The sequence below is a fragment of the Camelus ferus genome, chromosome 22, assembly GCF_009834535.1.
Source record: "Camelus ferus isolate YT-003-E chromosome 22, BCGSAC_Cfer_1.0, whole genome shotgun sequence".
In the NCBI taxonomy this organism is placed as follows: Eukaryota; Metazoa; Chordata; class Mammalia; order Artiodactyla; family Camelidae; genus Camelus; species Camelus ferus.
The window spans coordinates 6,395,534-6,412,351 of NC_045717.1; the positions used below are offsets into that span (position 1 = coordinate 6,395,534).

General features: G+C 49.3%; 1 protein-coding gene across 1 annotated transcript in view; it reads left to right on the plus strand.

Moving 5' to 3' along the window:
* The window catches only part of SH3PXD2B (SH3 and PX domains 2B), a 99,262-nt gene that overhangs the window by 73,712 nt on the left and 8,732 nt on the right, over positions 1 to 16,818 (plus strand). The window contains exons 7-12 of the mRNA XM_032465093.1: positions 261 to 395; positions 2,976 to 3,080; positions 7,268 to 7,385; positions 9,114 to 9,343; positions 10,566 to 10,615; positions 11,495 to 11,620. Coding sequence (XP_032320984.1) covers positions 261 to 395; positions 2,976 to 3,080; positions 7,268 to 7,385; positions 9,114 to 9,343; positions 10,566 to 10,615; positions 11,495 to 11,620 — 764 coding nt within the window. The remainder of the gene's footprint in view (positions 1 to 260; positions 396 to 2,975; positions 3,081 to 7,267; positions 7,386 to 9,113; positions 9,344 to 10,565; positions 10,616 to 11,494; positions 11,621 to 16,818) is intronic.

Sequence of the window (16,818 nt, forward strand, 5' to 3'; positions counted from 1 at the left end):
AACCAACTCTGAATCCTCAGTGCCTAGCACAGTGCCTGCACCGGACAGGCACTTGGTAAATTTTGGTGGCTGAGTGAGCAAGATTAAATGGATGGTTGAGTGAATGATTCAGATGGATGAGGTGACCCTTAAGACAAGCCCTATCAGAGCTTCTTCCTCTGTTTGGAATGTCGTCCTGGCCCTCCCTAACCCCCGGCTCCTGCTCTTTCACACATGGGGGGTGGCCAGATGTGACACTTGATAGCAATTTGTGTCCCCAGGGGGTGACCTGACCTCAGTGGACCCCATGGTCCTGGAACAGTATGTGGTGGTGGCGAACTACCAGAAGCAGGAGAGCTCGGAGATCAGCCTCAGCGTGGGGCAGGTGGTGGACATCATTGAGAAGAACGAGTCAGGTAGGGGACCTGGACCACCTCCTTCCCGCTCTACACTGTCACCAAACCCGTGGGACAAGAAACACTTGGAAATGCAGAAACTGCAGTAGCCAATCCAGAATGGTCAGTTTCCGCAGATCTGGTTGACGGCCTGCCTCCTAGAAAGCTGGCCCTATGTGACCACAGTGTTTGAGTCACAGCTCACCAGCATCCTTTTGGGCCAGGTGCTACCATCTTGTTCTAAGATTCCCATTTAATGAATATTCCTTCTGGTTTCAAAGCACCTGGAGACCCAGAGTCTAGCAGTCCACTGGAACTTTGGCTACCATGGGAGTCTTCATGAAGGTTCTGACAGCTGTGGGCTCTGGTGGGAGGGCACACTGCCTCGGCTCACCTGCCATCACAGGGACCACTGGTCACATACAGGCAGACCTCAGAGATATTGCGGGTCTGGTTCCAGACCACTGCAATAAAGAGGATCGTACAAATTTTTTTATTTCCCAGCACAAACAAAGGTTATGTTTACATTATATGGTAATTTATTAAGTGTGCAATAGCCTTATGGTCTAAAGAGCATATGTACTTAATTAAAATACTTTATTGCTAAAAAATGCTAACCCATCATCTGAGCCTTCAGTGAGTTACAGTCTTTTTGCAATAGGAATATCAGAGCTCACTCATCACAGGTCATTGTAATAAATATAATAATAATGAAAAAGTTTGAAATATTTCAAGAATTACCAAAACGTGACACAGAGACAGGAAGTGAGCAAATATTGGGGAAATGGCACCGATGGACTTGCTGGACACAGGATTGCCACAAACCTTCAATTCGTAAAAAATGCATTATCAGCAAAGTGCAGTAAAACGAGATCTGCTGGTACATTAGCTGGAACAGAATGTGGTGCAAGTGAGACACTAAGCCTGGGTTTTCGTCTGAACTTCACATTTCACAGCCACCCAGGCGGCTTCATCAAGGAGGATGCGTGAAGGATGCCATGAGACAATACATCGAGAGTGCCTAAGCTGGCACACAGTAAATGCTCAAAAATGTGTGTTTCCTTCCCTTTTGCCTTCTTTAGCTACAACAGGGCATCGGCACCACTGAAGGCAAAGAGCAGGGAGCAGGGGGTGAGCGGATCCCCTCCAGGAAAAAGTGGCGTATGCTCCTTGGCTTTGTTGTGGCTCAACTGGGACACTGGCTAATGATGTTAGTGGGCTGATCTCTGTGATACCCCAGGGGCTAGTTAAGGTCCAGCACATGGGGAAAGACCATTTTCAACAGCATCTGGATCATGTTCTCATTAGCCATGAGGTCAGCATTAGCCAACCAAAACTCTCTGATTCCTCAATAGGGCAGTTCTAACCCCTACTTCACTGCTGAAGGCACCGAGACTCCAAGGGACTCACTCACTCACCCAGGATCTCATGACAGGTTGCTGAGCTGGAATTCCAAATCAATTCCAGCTGGTCTCAAGGCCATGTGATGTTCTATTTCCTGGAAATGAGTATAGGCAGATTGTGGGTGTGGCTGGTGGGTGCTCCGCGATGACTGAAGAAGGGAGCGCCCACTGCCCCCTGTGCTTCGCCAGCTTGAGTGCTGTCAGGAAGAACACGTTGGCTGGGCGAAGAGGAGGAGCCAGGATGCGGTTGGCGGGACAAGCCTGGTGTGTCCAGGGACACCAGGGGGATCAAGGGCAGATGCTCCAATCTTCAAGTGACCAACAAACTGGCAACATTCACTTTTAATTATATTTTAGTTGCCCAAATAATATATGGATGTGTTCTTAAAACATTAATGAAAAAGTTAAAATGTGTTTTTCCCCATTATCTTTATCCCTAGTCCCCTTTCCAAACCCAGATAGCCCTTCTGTCACACACACACATACAAGTGCACCCAGAGGAGCCAGGGTAACCTGTTTGGAGTTCAGCTAATTAGCAACCGTAATCCCATCCACAACCTTGTTTCCTCTTTGCCACGTGAGTCATTATTCTGCCTGCCACAGGCTCCCTGGGAGCCCTTTCTCTAAAGAGGGAGGGCCTGAGTCTGAGTGAGAGGCCCTCTCAAGCAGTTATACCTGCGGCCAGATTTACCTTGAAGTGACCAGATGCGGCATCAGGGTCTCAGGTCAGTTGTCAGGCCAGTGGTTTCAGTACCAGAGAGACCTGGGTGCAAACTGCAACTCAGCCATAAGTTGTGTGAACTTGGACAAGTCTTGCCCCTTGGAGCCTCAGTTTCCTCATCTGTGCAGTGGGGATGATAAGGTGAAGATAATGGAAGTAAAATGATGAGTGCCTTGCACACTGTAGTGAAAGTAGTTCCGTTCTTTACTCTCATCCTTTTCGACCACTTCTCTCCACACCCCGACTCCGAGTCCCATCCCCACCCCCATTCCAGGCTCGGGACCGGCTTCCTGTTAGCCTGTCTCTAGCAGTTAGCAGACAGCTCACGTGGGGAGTTGTGTTCCACCAACAAAACGGTGACTTGGTAGCTTTCCCCTGAACGTCGACTCATGTAGTGGCTGAATACATCATTCTGTCCTGACGCCCAGCCCTCACGCCTGACCCAGCTGACATCAGTCTGCGCTCTCCTTTTCCCAGGGTGGTGGTTCGTCAGCACAGCGGAAGAGCAAGGTTGGGTCCCCGCGACCTGCCTCGAAGGGCAGGATGGTGTGCAGGATGAGTTCTCCCTCCAGCCTGAAGAAGGTAGGGAGGTGCTGGGGCCTCGGGCTTGCTGGGGAGGGGGAGGCCTGGGCCCACCGTTACCCAGATGGGGGCCTCCTCACGCAGTCCCTTCCCCTCAACCTCTGCCTCCGAGTCTCCGGGGCTCACTGGCTCGGGCTCTGTAGCCTGTGGACACGAAGCTAGGCCCCAAATTGGGGGCAGGGCAAGCCTTCCCTTTCTTAGGGGCCTATGGGAGCAAACCCAGGTGAGCCTGGCTAGAGCCAGGCCTATGATACCTTCATGGGACCTCAGGGGGGCCCAGCCTGATCGCTATCAACACCTCACTCTTCCTCCCTTGAATTAATTCTGATGGCCAAGGGGCTGGGGCTGCTTCCAGCTCTCTTGCAAGACATCTGAAGCCATGAGTGAAGATCTCTGCTTTTTCCGCTCTCTCTGTTGGTTTAATGGCCCTGACTAGGCATCAGGATTAGAGCTGACCCTTTCCACCTACCCACACATGCTTCTGTTTCCCAGGGAACTTTCCCTACAGGTACCCTAAGGAGTGATTCCTCCCGTGTCAGAAGTCCTAAGGCTCAGCCAACCCCCCCTTTTCCCCCAGAAACATTCCCAAATCGAGAGTAGGAGTTCACCTTCGCTACTAAACAGGAGGGTTTTGGAGTCAGACCTGAATTTGACTCTAACCACTGAATCTGAATTTGCACCACTTTCTGGCTAAGTGATCTGGGGCCGGCAACTGAACCTTCCTATGCCTCGGCCACCTCCTCTAAAAATGCAAATGACTACGTCATGGGATTTTTTTTTTTTTTTATTAAATGAGATCCCACATGCAAAGTACATGGCAAAGAACCTTAAACAATAAATAACCAGAAACAGTTATTATCATACAGCTGTGTCCTACCACGGGTTGAATGTTTAGGACTTTCCAGTTGACTGGTTTGAGGAAGCACAAGGCCACTGAAGTATGTATGTATCAGGAAAGAGGGTGCGAAGGAGGACTATTTCCATGCTCAAAAGTTACCCGAAAAAAAAAAAAAAAACACAAGAGTATGTGGTTTGGCATTTAGTTTTGTGATGGCTGGCACCTGCAGAGTAAAATGCCTTTTGTTTTGCTCTGTGGTCGTCGGGCCACCAAGCACTAGGGGCCGGGGTGAACGAAGAGAAACTACAAGAATCATTTCAGAATAAGGGTAGTGAGTGGTGTACTGCGTGGAAACAAACTATAGCTCCCTTCAAGTTAACGATGCCCACCACGGGGCATGTTGCTTGTAAGGGACTGATTATTATCCCCATTTTACAGATGAGAAAACAGGCTCAGAAAGGCAGAGACACTTGCCTGGGGTCACACAGCTAGAAGATGGGAGAAAGACTACATTTTCCTAAGGGTTCATGTATTTTTCCCCCTGCTGGGAGGGCTTCTCTTAATGCCTCTTTGTAATCATGCTAGGCATAGAATTGTGTCTACCAGATAGCTCTTCACCAAGTTCAAGGTTAATACTCAGGAATCTGGTCCTTCTGAGACACCTGGGGCTTGGTGTAGACTCCGAAATAATTGCTCCTAAGTGGGAGCGTGTGCTTGGTGCCTCCTTTGCCTCGAGACACTGGAAGTGCTTTCTTCTCACCTCTGCCTTCTGCCCTTCGCCTCCACATGCTGCCTGTCCAGTCTCATGGAGGTACTGGTCTCTGCCCCGGCCCGTGGGCCGCCGCCGGACTCTGGGGGACTTGTATGCCCCCGTCAGCTGGCGTCAAGGTGCCTGCCTCGGGGTTTTCCTCCACGTTGGGTGCTCGGAGCCGGTCCCTGCATCTGCATGTGCCTCCCTGCTCTGGGACTGCCCGTGCCTGTTGCATGTAGGAAACAGTGATCTTACCTGTACTGTGTGTATGTTGGCATGTAGGTTTGGGAGGAGGGAGCCTGGGGTGTTTCTTGGCCTGGGGCCCCGAAATTTCCCAGGTTAAAAAATCATGCTGAGCCAGTGACCTTTTCCCTTCATCAGGTACCTTTGAATTGCAAGGGAAAAGAAACCTACGTCAGACCAACTTAAGCAAAAGGGAAGTGGGTTAGTTCATATCACTGAAAAACCCAGGGTAGGGCTGGCTTCGGGCATGGCTGAGTCTAGGACCTTGAAAATGTCATCAGCACCTGGGACTCACCTTCGCCATGTCTCTGCTCTGTTCTCTACCTGGCTGGCACCATTCTCTCATGGTGACAGTACTTCCAGGCACCCTTCAGGGATGCCCACCAAAGTGCTTCTCCTTCCATGCAGTCCCAGATTTGGTTCTGACTAACCTATGTGGGGTCATGTGCCATCCCTGAACTAATCATGGTAGCCAGTCACTGTGGCCAGGCCAGGGTTATGCACCTTCCCCATCCCTCCAGGTGGTAGTGAGGTCAGCCTCACCCAAACCATGTGGATGGAGGCTGGTAGCACCACCAGCAGAAGGGCAGCTGGATGCTAAGGAGGCAGTGTCAGCAGCTCCTGCCACCTTAAGCTTTGTCAGGGATCACTGGGGGCCCCACAGAGCCCAGAGAGGGCCTCTGGGTGCTAGAAAGTCCCCCAGTGCAATTGCAGCAAACGGTGTCAGCCCCAGGAGTCCAGGCCTAGAGGACTGACCGTACTTAGTCTGAGACCCAGGCCATGCCCCTTCTCACCTGGTCAAACAGAACTCCTGTGCATCCACAGGGGTTGAATTGCCCCCTGCAGCCCTCCCAGCACCCGCACCCCAGCCTGCATCCGCGAGTGAGAACAGCTGAGTCTGCTGTACAGGGAATGTGTAACTTGAGTCAGCTCAGCCCCCACGGAGCAGGTCAGGGGGCTAGAGCAATAAATAAATAAACGCCCTGTGTGTTTTCCGCCTCCCTCTGCACCAGCTGGGCAGGCCACAGCCAGCCTGCGGTGTTTTCCCAGAGAGAGAGCGAGAGTCAGCCCCAACATAGCATCAGCCCGCAGCTGGCTTGGTCACTCCCTGGGGGCTGCAATGTAACCAAAACAGGAAAGCCTTCTCCTCTCCCCGCTGGCTCCCCTGGGATGCTCATCTGTTAATCTGTCTCAGCGTCGCTGCTGACAGCGCTGGGGATGCAGCTATTCTCTTGCTCTCTGGAGGGCCCTGCATGAGTGTGACAGTGGGCCACCCTCCCAGCAGATCCCGGCCCTCCAGCTCAGGGGGCACAGCTGGAGGCAGCTCTCTGGGGTGAGGATGGGACCATAAAGATGGTCCCAAGGCTTTGGGGAAGGGAAGGGAGCAGGGAACCACAGAGAGCGGAATGGAAGCCACCCCGATCACACTAATGAAGACAGAAGCAGGCAAGCATTTTGTGACATGCAGCTCAAATCATTATGCCGTCCACCCAAAACCAGTACAGTGTTATATGTCAGTTTTATCTCAATTAAATATTAATTTTTAAAAATAAAATTGAAGCTTTAGGCATGTCTGGATCCAAGGGCTTGAAAGTAATGAAAAATGAAATCAGCTACCAGCTGGGTAATGAAAATTGCTAGCCATCTCCTCCTTGGTAGTGATTCAGCCCCAAACCACGTGCGGCCAAATCCAGGTCGTCCCTGACCCCCAGCCACTGAGAACTGCAGAGGAGCTTCGGAGGGTTTTACACCTCCTGCTCCTCTGGCATGAGCAAGGTGGCTCCTCCAGGCCTCTGGGACTTGTTCATTTACTAAACGTTGACTATTCTATTAAACAGTTACTGAATGTTCCCAGTGCATGCCCAGTGCTAGAGACAGAGGGATGAACAAGATAGATTGAAACCCCTGCCTTCCTGGAGTTCATATTCTAGCAGGGGAAACAGATGTGAAACATAAGAGATAAGTAAATGATGATTAGAAGGTAATTCCTGGTAAGGAGGAAAAATAAAGGGGTAAAGGGGGTGCCATGGGTCTGGAAGACACACCTTGTTAAAGATATGTCTGGATATTGTATAAGGCAGGGTCAAGGAAGGTGACCTTGAAGCAAAGATTTGAGGAAGGTGAGGACGAATATGTGATGCTGAGGGATTTTGGATTGAGATCTGTCCTTTGTCCTGTGGCTGCTTGCACAGGGTCATCCAGGGCTAAGTGAGGGTGGAGGGCAGGGGGCATGCACAGAAGTCTCTGGAGGAAACCCTTCCCTGCAAGGGCATCTCACGGATCACAGTCTTGGCCGTCAGTATTCTGGGACTCTCAGTGTCCTTGACTCACCCCCGCATCCCTTTGTCCCCACAGAGGAGAAGTACACAGTCATCTACCCATACACAGCCCGTGACCAAGATGAAATGAATCTGGAGAGAGGCGCCATGGTGGAGGTCATCCAGAAAAACCTGGAAGGCTGGTGGAAGATCAGGTACCCCCTGCAGCTGGGTGGGTTTCCGTAAACAGTTGCAGGGGAGGGGAGGTTTCAGCCTGAGCCATAAAAGGATGCTTCTGCTCTGTGCAGTTTGGCTTCCTTCCCTACCCGTATCCCTCTCCAAAAGTCTGTAATAAGCAGAAGCTTCTCTAAACACTGAATCACAGAGAGCAGTAACCCCATGGAGCAAGACTGGTCTCCACCTCCAGATGTGTCTTGTAACAAGCGACAGAGCTGCCCTGTGTGAGTGATTTCCCACTCCAGCCCCGCTCTGGGAGCGACAGGATGCGTACCACCCCGTGGACCGTAGCCCGTCTGTAACCCTGTAACTGTAACCCCTAACTCTGATCACTGCCGTCATCTCTCGGAGTCCAGTGGAGCCCAGCATTCTAAACACTTTGTCATAGCACTTCCACCTATGTGATGAAATCAAAACCCCATAGGTAGGTAGGGAGGCCACCTCGTCCTGCTCTGCCTGGGACTTTGCCAGCTTTAGTAATCACAGTTCCAGGAACCCCCCCTTTCGGGTTACCCTGCTCGGCAGGCTGGAACCTCAGGAAATGAAGGCAAAAGAGAAAGCCTGAGGTCCCTGCCATCTGGTTTCTGCAATGTGATGCGAGGCAGGACACACTGGGGCCACTCACGTGGGGCCGAGTGTGTAGTGCTTCATTCATTTTTCATGTATCCAGCAAACGCACACCAAGAATCTGCTCTGGGGTAAGCTCTTTTCTGAAAGCTGGGGAGTCAACATGAGAAAGACAAAGTAGCTCACAGGCACAGAAGACAGAGTCAGGCACAAGTACAGGGCAGGGTGCTGAGTGATGTGTTGGAGGGATGTACAGGGCACTTTGGAGCACAGAAGAGAGCTGCTTGGCATCTGAGGGAGGGGAGGGGGGCTCAGAACTGAGGTCTGAAGCAGGAGTACTAACAATGGTGGCTCACCTATCTCCAGTGGATGTATTATCTTGCTGCATAAGAAATTATCCCCAAACTCAGTGGCTCTGGAAATCGGGTGGCTTGCCTGGGCTCAGGCCCCCTCCTGAGGTTACAGTGGAAGGTCAGTGAGGGTGGCAGTCATCCAAAGGTTTGACTGAAGCCAGGGAGTGACAGAGCCAGGATTTGAACCTGTACCTTCCAACCCCGAAGCCCACTCAGCACCGCAAGTGTTGCCTCCCTGCTCACAGCTTTGTGCCCCGAAATGATGGACTGTCTCGTAGTGAGTGCCTGGATGCTGTGTAGCCTGGTGTTCTGCAGTTAGCCCAAGATTTAGTCCTTCTCAGAAGATATTTTAAGACTGATAGACTCCAAGCTCTGCAGATTTTCTGTCTCCTTATAAATTTGCTCCAGTTACAAAGGACCCTTTTTTTACTGAAAGGCAGCGCTATTTAGTTCTTAAAGTGATTCTTGACAAGAGATTGGGCCCTACAGTGTATCATCTCCAGCCCATTCGGTGTATCCTCTAAAGGCGAGGGCATCTGTTTTGTGGTCCAGACGAGTGAGGTGCTGGCAAATATTTGCCATGATGTTTGCTAAGGCCAGAGAGGCCACGCTGGAGAGGCCTTGAACTCCAAGCTGAGGGTTTAGTGTTCATCAGGAGCAGGAAGCCAGCCTCTGGCCCTGTTCACTTGTCACCCATTGTTCCTGCCATGATTCACAGTAGGACTGCGGCTTCTTCCCACAGGCTGGGCGGAGCAGCCTGACCAGCATCCTTCCTCCTCCTCCCAGGCACCAGGGCAAAGAGGGCTGGGCCCCAGCCTCCTACCTGAAGAAGAGCAGCGGGGAGCCCTTACCCCCGAAGCTGGGCCCCGGCTCCCCTGCGCACGCGGGCGTCCTCGAGCTGGACGGAGTCTCCCGGCAGCAGAACTCGGTGGGCCGGGAGAAGGAGCTGCTCAACAATCAGAGGTTCGACGGCCGCTTTGACGGCCGCCCGGCGCCCGACGCTGACATCAAACAGAGTAAGTGGCACCCACCCAAGCTCCCAGCAGTTGAGCATCCACTGCGTGCCAGGCTCTGCCCAGAACTCCTCTCGGGTTGTCCCTCATCCTCACAGCAGCCCAGCTGCCCACCATCCTTGAGATGAGAAAGCAGGCTCACAAACCGCAGGTAACTTGCTCCAGATCATTGCACCAGCAAGTTGCAGAACCTGAGCCGGGAGACATGGCTTCCCTACACCAGACTATGTTTTTCCCACTGTCTCATAGTGTTCACAATAGCTCCTCTTTCTCAAACTCCTACTATGAGCCAGGAGTCTTATACTGGACTCCTCATAACAGATTTTGAAGGACTTGCTCCTTTTGTTTCACAGATTACAAAACAAGGAGATAAAGTAGTTTGTCCAAGGCGGCCTCGCTAGTAAACGGCGGGGCCAGGACTTGAACCCAGGCCCCTCTGACTCACGGGCCCGTGCTCTCTCTGCAGAGCCTCATTTCTGAGCCAGAGGAACAAAAAGTAGACTTTGTGTTGGGTTTACTCCAAAGATAGTTCTTTGCCCATCTTGTTTTCCAAAGTCTCATCATATATATTTTACCATGTAATGTTCCCCGCCCACCTGAGAGTAGGGTTCATTACTGCTGTCTGCTGCATACCACGGACTCAAGCTCAAGCATGTGACCCCGTGCAGGGCAGAAGGACTCTGTTAGGAAAGGACAGAAAACTAGCCACAAGGATGAAGTCACTTGCCCCTTACTGGGCTTTTCTCCAGCTGTTTCAAGTGGCGTTTATGGTCAGTGAACTTCTTGAGTCTCTCATATTAATGCGTGCGGGCCCCATGCCAAGAGCCTCACCGGTATTGTTCACTTTGATCTCCACCGCTTCCCCCACGAGGCAGGCATCCATCCCCTCCTCCAGAAGAGGACCGCGTGGCTCAGAGTCACATAACTTGTTATGTCCTAAGTCTGTGCGCTCCTGAAGCCTACACTTGCTGCCTTCCCTGGAAAGCTCTCCATCACTCCCGGACTCGGCCCCATCCCCTCGCTGGTAGAGTCCTGAGCTGAGTCTGAACAGCCCCTTCTGGGTTCGGCTCTTCCCACGGGAAGGGTCGTAGCCGCTCACTGACACCTGTGCAGCGCTCTGCCTCATCTCCTGCAGGAGAGAATAGATCTTTCCTGGGGACCACCTCTAACAACTTTATGTGTGGTATTCTGCACCTGCATGTAATAAGGTCTCATCTCTTTATAGGATCCCCTAAGATGCGGCAGAGACCCCCTCCTCGCCGGGATATGACCATAGTAAGTGGACCCTTGCAACTGGGGAGCCAGCCCCCAACCTGAAACTGGCCCCCCACACTCCCCTCGCCCTTTCCAAGGACGCCCTCTTTCCTGTCCACACAGCAGCCTTGCGAAGCTCATCCCGCTAACAGGTGGGAGGACCGAGGTCCAGGGAGGTGAAACAGTTTGCCCATGGCTTTGCGACAGGCCTCGGGCTGTGCTCTGTGCGTCCTGAGCCCCCTCTGCGTTGTCTCCTTAGATCTGGCTTCTCAAAAAGGTAATTTGAAACCAAAGGTGGACGAAGCAAAACTTTCATGTTGGCGCCATTCTGATACTTTACTTTCATACTCCATTTTTAATTCTTTAGGTGCCCTTCTAAGTAGTCCTTTGAAAAACGGGCCTTCTTTTTTTAACGTCCACCATTTATTGAGCACCTGGTGGGGGCCAGGCCGTGTGCTGCTTGCTGCATCACTACGTTAACTCATTGAATGCTCACGGTGACCCCACCGTTAGCAGCCCCATTCTGCAGGAGATGAAACTGAGGCTTCCGACGGGGAAGGGGTTTGCCCAGAGTCACACAGACAGGTCTGACTTGCAGACCTGTGTTCTTCTCACAACCCTTGTTGCTTCTTAAGTTCAGAGCGTATCATCTTGCCCCAGATTTTCCTGATTGTCGCCAAATGCCCCATGTTTTTTCTCATCCTGACACTGAAGGGCCAGTGACCCGTCTGGGAGACCACGATCTGAGCGATCCCCTTTGTTTTGTCCCTTAGCATCCAAATGGGTCCACCAGTGCCACCTCAAGGTTGACTGTGTGCCCCAGTCCCTTAGCACCTCCCCCCATTCAGCACCACAGGAATGGACTTTTATTGGGTTTAACACTGCGTTTAATTGCACCAGCCCCGAGGCCTCAACCTGCCTAAGCCTCCCATCCCGCCCCAAGTGGAGGAGGAGTACTACACCATTGCCGAGTTCCAGACAACCATCCCCGATGGCATCAGCTTCCAGGCGGGCCTGAAGGTCGAGGTGAGTGGACCTGATGTCCCTTTTGCCTACTTGTGATTCCTGATTCTAGGCACCGCCTCCTACTTCTATATTCCTTTTTTTTTTTTTTTAATTGTAGCAGCTATACTGAGATATAATTCTGATACCATATACAATTCACTGATTTAAGGTGTATCGTTACAGAGTCACACAGCCACCACCACAGTAGATGTTAGAACATTTCATCACCCAGCTGTACACGTTAGCAGTCACTCCCCATTTCCCCTCAGCCCCTCTCAGCCCCCTGCCCCAGCCCTCAGCAACCACAAATCTACTTTCTGTCTCCCTAAATTAGCCTGTTTTGCATATTTCACATGCGTGGAATCATACCCTATGTGGTCTTTTATGACTGGCTTTTTTTTTTTTTAATTCTTCTCCTTTTGGTGGGGGGGATGTGGGGGGTAATTAGGTTTACGTATTTACTTATATTTTTAGTGGAGGCACTGGGGATTGAACCCAGGACCCTGTGCGTGCTAGTATGCACTCTGCCACTGAGCTGTACCCTCCCCCTGGCTTGTGTTCTGTTTGTATCACTTCCTACTTCCCTGCTTGCCTTTCCTTTGTCCTTTGCGCCCCATGCCTTGGCTTGTCTGCTCTGTTGCCTGCATAAAGGCCCGCACAGATCCTTTCTCCCCCTTCATGTCTCTTTTCTTTCTCATAGGATTAGAGCTTGCCAGTGTTCCCAATGTTTCCAGGAAAGCCCTGGGATAGCAGTTAGGTGCTGACCCTTGTCGTAAGCAGTATCTTGAAATCATTTGCTCTTGTGAGGCAGGACTGTGACCATCCCCATTTTTCAGGTGGGGAAGCTGTGGCTCAGAAAACGGGTGGGGGGGGAGGGTATAGCTCAGTGGTAGAGTGTGTGCTCAGCATGCACGAGGTCCTGGGCTCAATCCCCTGTATCTCCACTAAAAAAATAATTAATTAGTAAACCTAAAAAAAAAATTAAAATAAATTGAAAAAAAAAAAGTCAGCCTCTGCGTTAGAAAGGGGGGGAAAAAAGAATCTTTTTTTAAAAAGGAGGTGGCAGAGTCAGGATTTGAACCTATGTCTGTCTCCAGATTAGAACCAAGGGTATTGACAGCCTGTTATTTATCTGGCGAATATTTGGGGATTTCAGGAGGGTAGAGACCAGATCTGTTTTTCACTCCCATATCCTCACAGCAAGCGCAGTGCCTGGCACTTGGTAGGTTTGCAAAAAATGTTGTTGAATCAGTGAAAATCTGTCTCCGCACTGGCCTCCTACTTAATACCTAGAAAACTAGGGACTGTTTTCTTCTTCATTCTTGCCCCTAACCCTGGCATTGGAGCTGGTCCCCAGAGGGTGCTCATTGAGCCATTCTTTTATGAGTGAACGTTTGGATGAATGAGGGAAGGAAGGAGTAAATGAATGGTTACTGAGCCAGAGCATGAGTCCTGAGGGTCTGTAGTCAATTCTCCAAGCCTCCAATGTACCCGTCATTTTCCCTCCATCCCTGACACTTCCTGCCTGTCTCTCTCTCTTCCCCTCGCATCCCAGGGCAGCTGCCCAGTGAGCCCAGGAGGCGGTGGCTTCCTGAAGGTGCATCCTGGGCCTCACCACCATTTCTGCCCAAGCATTTCCAGAAACTTCTCCTCCAGCCAAGTGTCCTTCAAATCCATGCAGACAAAAGGAGGGCTGTCTGCAGCAGTGTTTAAAGAATCTAAGCTGAAGCTTCTCTAAGTAATTTTTATAAAATACAAATCTCCATCCTCACAGAGAAACTGAGGGGACAGTGGAAATACCTCCAAGGCTCTAAAAGGCTTTTTATCTGCTCTTCTCTTTTTTTTCCTCCCAATCTGTTCTAACTTCAATCCACAGAGAGACTCACGAGACATCTTGCTTATGCTCCAAGATAATTCTGTGCACCATTCCCTCGTTTTGCTGTTGCAAAACATGTACATTATTCTGACATGAAACATATGTCTATTTCTTAACATCTTTCCACATCAAGGGCTGTTCCTCCTACCACTGCTGTTCAGCCTTATTTTCACTGCTTTCCTCTGAACCCCACTGGTCCAGCTGGCCCTTCCCCACCTCTCTTGCTCTCTCTGCCTTTAACCCAGCTCCTAGCCCTCCACCTGCCTTTGCATGGAAGGCACTCAAGGTCATTTTCTGAACCGAATTTGGCGTATCAAAATCCAACTCATTCTTTAAATACCTGCTCCCTCTGGGGAGCCTTCCCTGATTCATATTAGTGTCTCTTCCCTACCTTTGTTAGCTTCTATGGGGCCATGTATCTCAGTCCTTAACTAAAGGCAGACCCTCCTTTCTGTACATAATACTTTTTTATTGTCTGTCATTTCTCTGATTCTCTCAGAAGTTCCTCACTGTCTTTAGAATACCAAAATTTCACTGAACCACGTCTAGGTATGTTTCTCTTTATCCTGCTCAGCCTGCAATGGGTCTTTTCAATCTAAGGACTCAGAAGGTCTTCCTAGAAAATTTCCTACTTTAAATATTGATTCTCTTCCCTCTTTTTATTCTTTACTTCTGAAACAGTTATTAAACAAAAATGGGAACTTCTTTCCCTGTTCTCCCTGACTCTTAACTTTTCTTTCGTATTTTCTGTCTTCATTCCTTTGTACTGCATTCCTAGAGCATTTTGCTCCATCTTTTAGCCCATCAGTTTTCTCTTTAACAATTCAGTCTGTTGCTTATTTTATTTCAACTATTACCATTTTTATTTCCAAGGCTCTTACTGATTCTTTTTCATAGCTCCCTGTTCTTGTTTCATAATAGCCTGTTCTTTCATGAGTCTGATGTCCTTCTATCTCCATCTAAGGATATTAGATATATTATTGTTCATTATCTCTTTCCTTAATTGTAATTCCTTTGCAATGGTGTCGGTATTTATTTCAGCTCTTTTCATGATGTTAGTACTTGTCTTGGGCTATAGAAGAAGAGGCAGCGGATAGTCAGGCAGTCCGGAAGGGAAGTGTACACAGGAAGCTGGTCGGTTCCCACTGGTTTCAGTGCCAGATGGGGGACTGCTGAGCCAGCCACTGAGCAGTGTTGTGTCTCTGAGACCCAGGCTCACTCTTTCCCTGTTTTCACTTGTGAGCAATCACTAGTTTACTCTGCCTGCCCTGCAGGTATGGGATAAAGGGCATAGAGGAGTCAACCAGCCTGGCTGTTTCTGCCATGTTATCCCAGTTAATCCTCTATTTCTTGCCCCTGGACCTCTCTAGTCCCAGGTTCTACCCCCTCAAAGTCTGAGGGGCCTCAGCACTGCCATCACCTCCTGCAGCAGAACCCCCTGCAGCAGACTGGGGCCATGGCCCACCTCAGCAGCTTCTGCCCATCAGTGACTCCTCACAATTTCTGGTCCACTAACTCCTCCCTTTCCACCTTCTGAGCTTGGCTTTGTATTCATTTTTTGTTTCCTGGATTTATTGCATTAAGGGGAAACTGCTGTTCACTCCATCTCCCATCTTGAAACCAGAAGTCTGGCTTGCATATTATAAAGGTTTTTTTTTTTTAATTCCTCCAAGAGTGTTAACAAACATGAAACCTTCTCCTTTAAGATGCTGAGTTTGCAACATTTTGTACAAATGCACACCACTGTTTGGTCATGCTGGCAAACAGGACGTTTGCTGATAAGCACCTCCACTCCCTGGCTCAGAACCTTCCGAAATCTACCGAGGGCAGCTCAGGGTATCATAGATGAGGCACTGAAGCTGAGGGCTGACTCTGTGTGCGGTGAGGAGTGAATAGTTCCCTGGGGTTTTCTGGAAATGTTGAGGAGTCTCCCTCCCAGACACTACCCCAACTTGAATGAAAACCATTCCCCTTTCTTGTTTCTGGCTTTTGTCTGTTTTTGCTAAAGCTAAGCCAATAAATAGCTCACATACCAGCATTCTTTTCCAGGAAGGACAGATATAACCCATCCTTGAAACGTATCTGCCTTATTGTTCTATGATGTCGGCATTGGTTCTGCTCGTGGTGGCTTGAAGGTGTAGTTGCTCCTAAAGTTTTTGCTTTAACCAAGTGTCCTTATGATAAATCCTGTATCCTCTGTTTCCTTCTCCAGTTTTGCTTCCTGGATTAGCATCATCTTAGCCTTCAAAGTTCATTAATGGAACCACAACATTCTGGCAGTGGAGCTGCAAGGAATACCTTAGTTCCTTGCCTAGTGTATGTATCTTCACAACATGTTGTACTAATGATGGTGATGATGATGGTACAGGCACCTCTCTGTGCCAAGTACCTTACATCCTTGATAACTGAGCTCCACAGAAGCCCAAGAGGTCTGTACCTTCAGCCCATTTTACAGATGTACCTGAGGCAAAGAGAGGTTAGGTAAATGTCCATGGTTACATAGCTAGTAAGTGGTGGAGATGGGCTTTGAACCCAGATCAGCCCAGTTTCTTTTCTTTCATCTCCGTTCTTGTGATTTTTGCATTTGCTTGTACAGACCAACCTCAGACCCAGACCACCACTATAAAGCCACTATCACAATAAAGCAAGCCACATGAATGTTTTGGCTTCCTAGTGTATGTAACAGTGATGTTTACACTATACTATAGTCTACTAAGTGTGCAGTTGCATTATGTCTAAAAAAAAAATGCAGACCTCAATTAAAAGATACTTAATTTGCTAAAAAATGCTAACCATCATCTGAACTTTCAGCCAGTCGTAATCTTTTTGCAACAGTAACATCAAAGATCACTGATCACAGATCACCATTGCTCGTGTGATAACAATGAAAAAGTTTAAAATATTGTGAGAATTACCGAAATGTGACATAGAGCCAGGAAGTGAGCAAATGCTATTGAAAAAAATGGCACCAGTAGACTTGCTCAGTGCAGGGTTGCCACAGACCCACAATCTGTAAAAAAAAAAAAAAAAAGAAAAGAAAAGAAAAGAAAAAAAGGAAAAAAAACAGTATCTGCATAGCACCATAAAGTAAAGCACAATGAAACGAGATATGCCTGTATTTGTAATAGCTTTTATCTTCTAATAAATGAAACTCTCATACATCATAATTAAGAACACAGATGTTTAAGGGGAGGGTGTAGCTCAGTGGTAGAGCGTGCATCTAGCATGCACAAGGTCCTGGGTTCAATCCCCAGTGCCTCCATCCAAGTAAATAAATACCTAATTACCTCCCCCAAAACAAAAAACAAGAACACAAATGTTTAGAACTTCTGCCATAAGGATA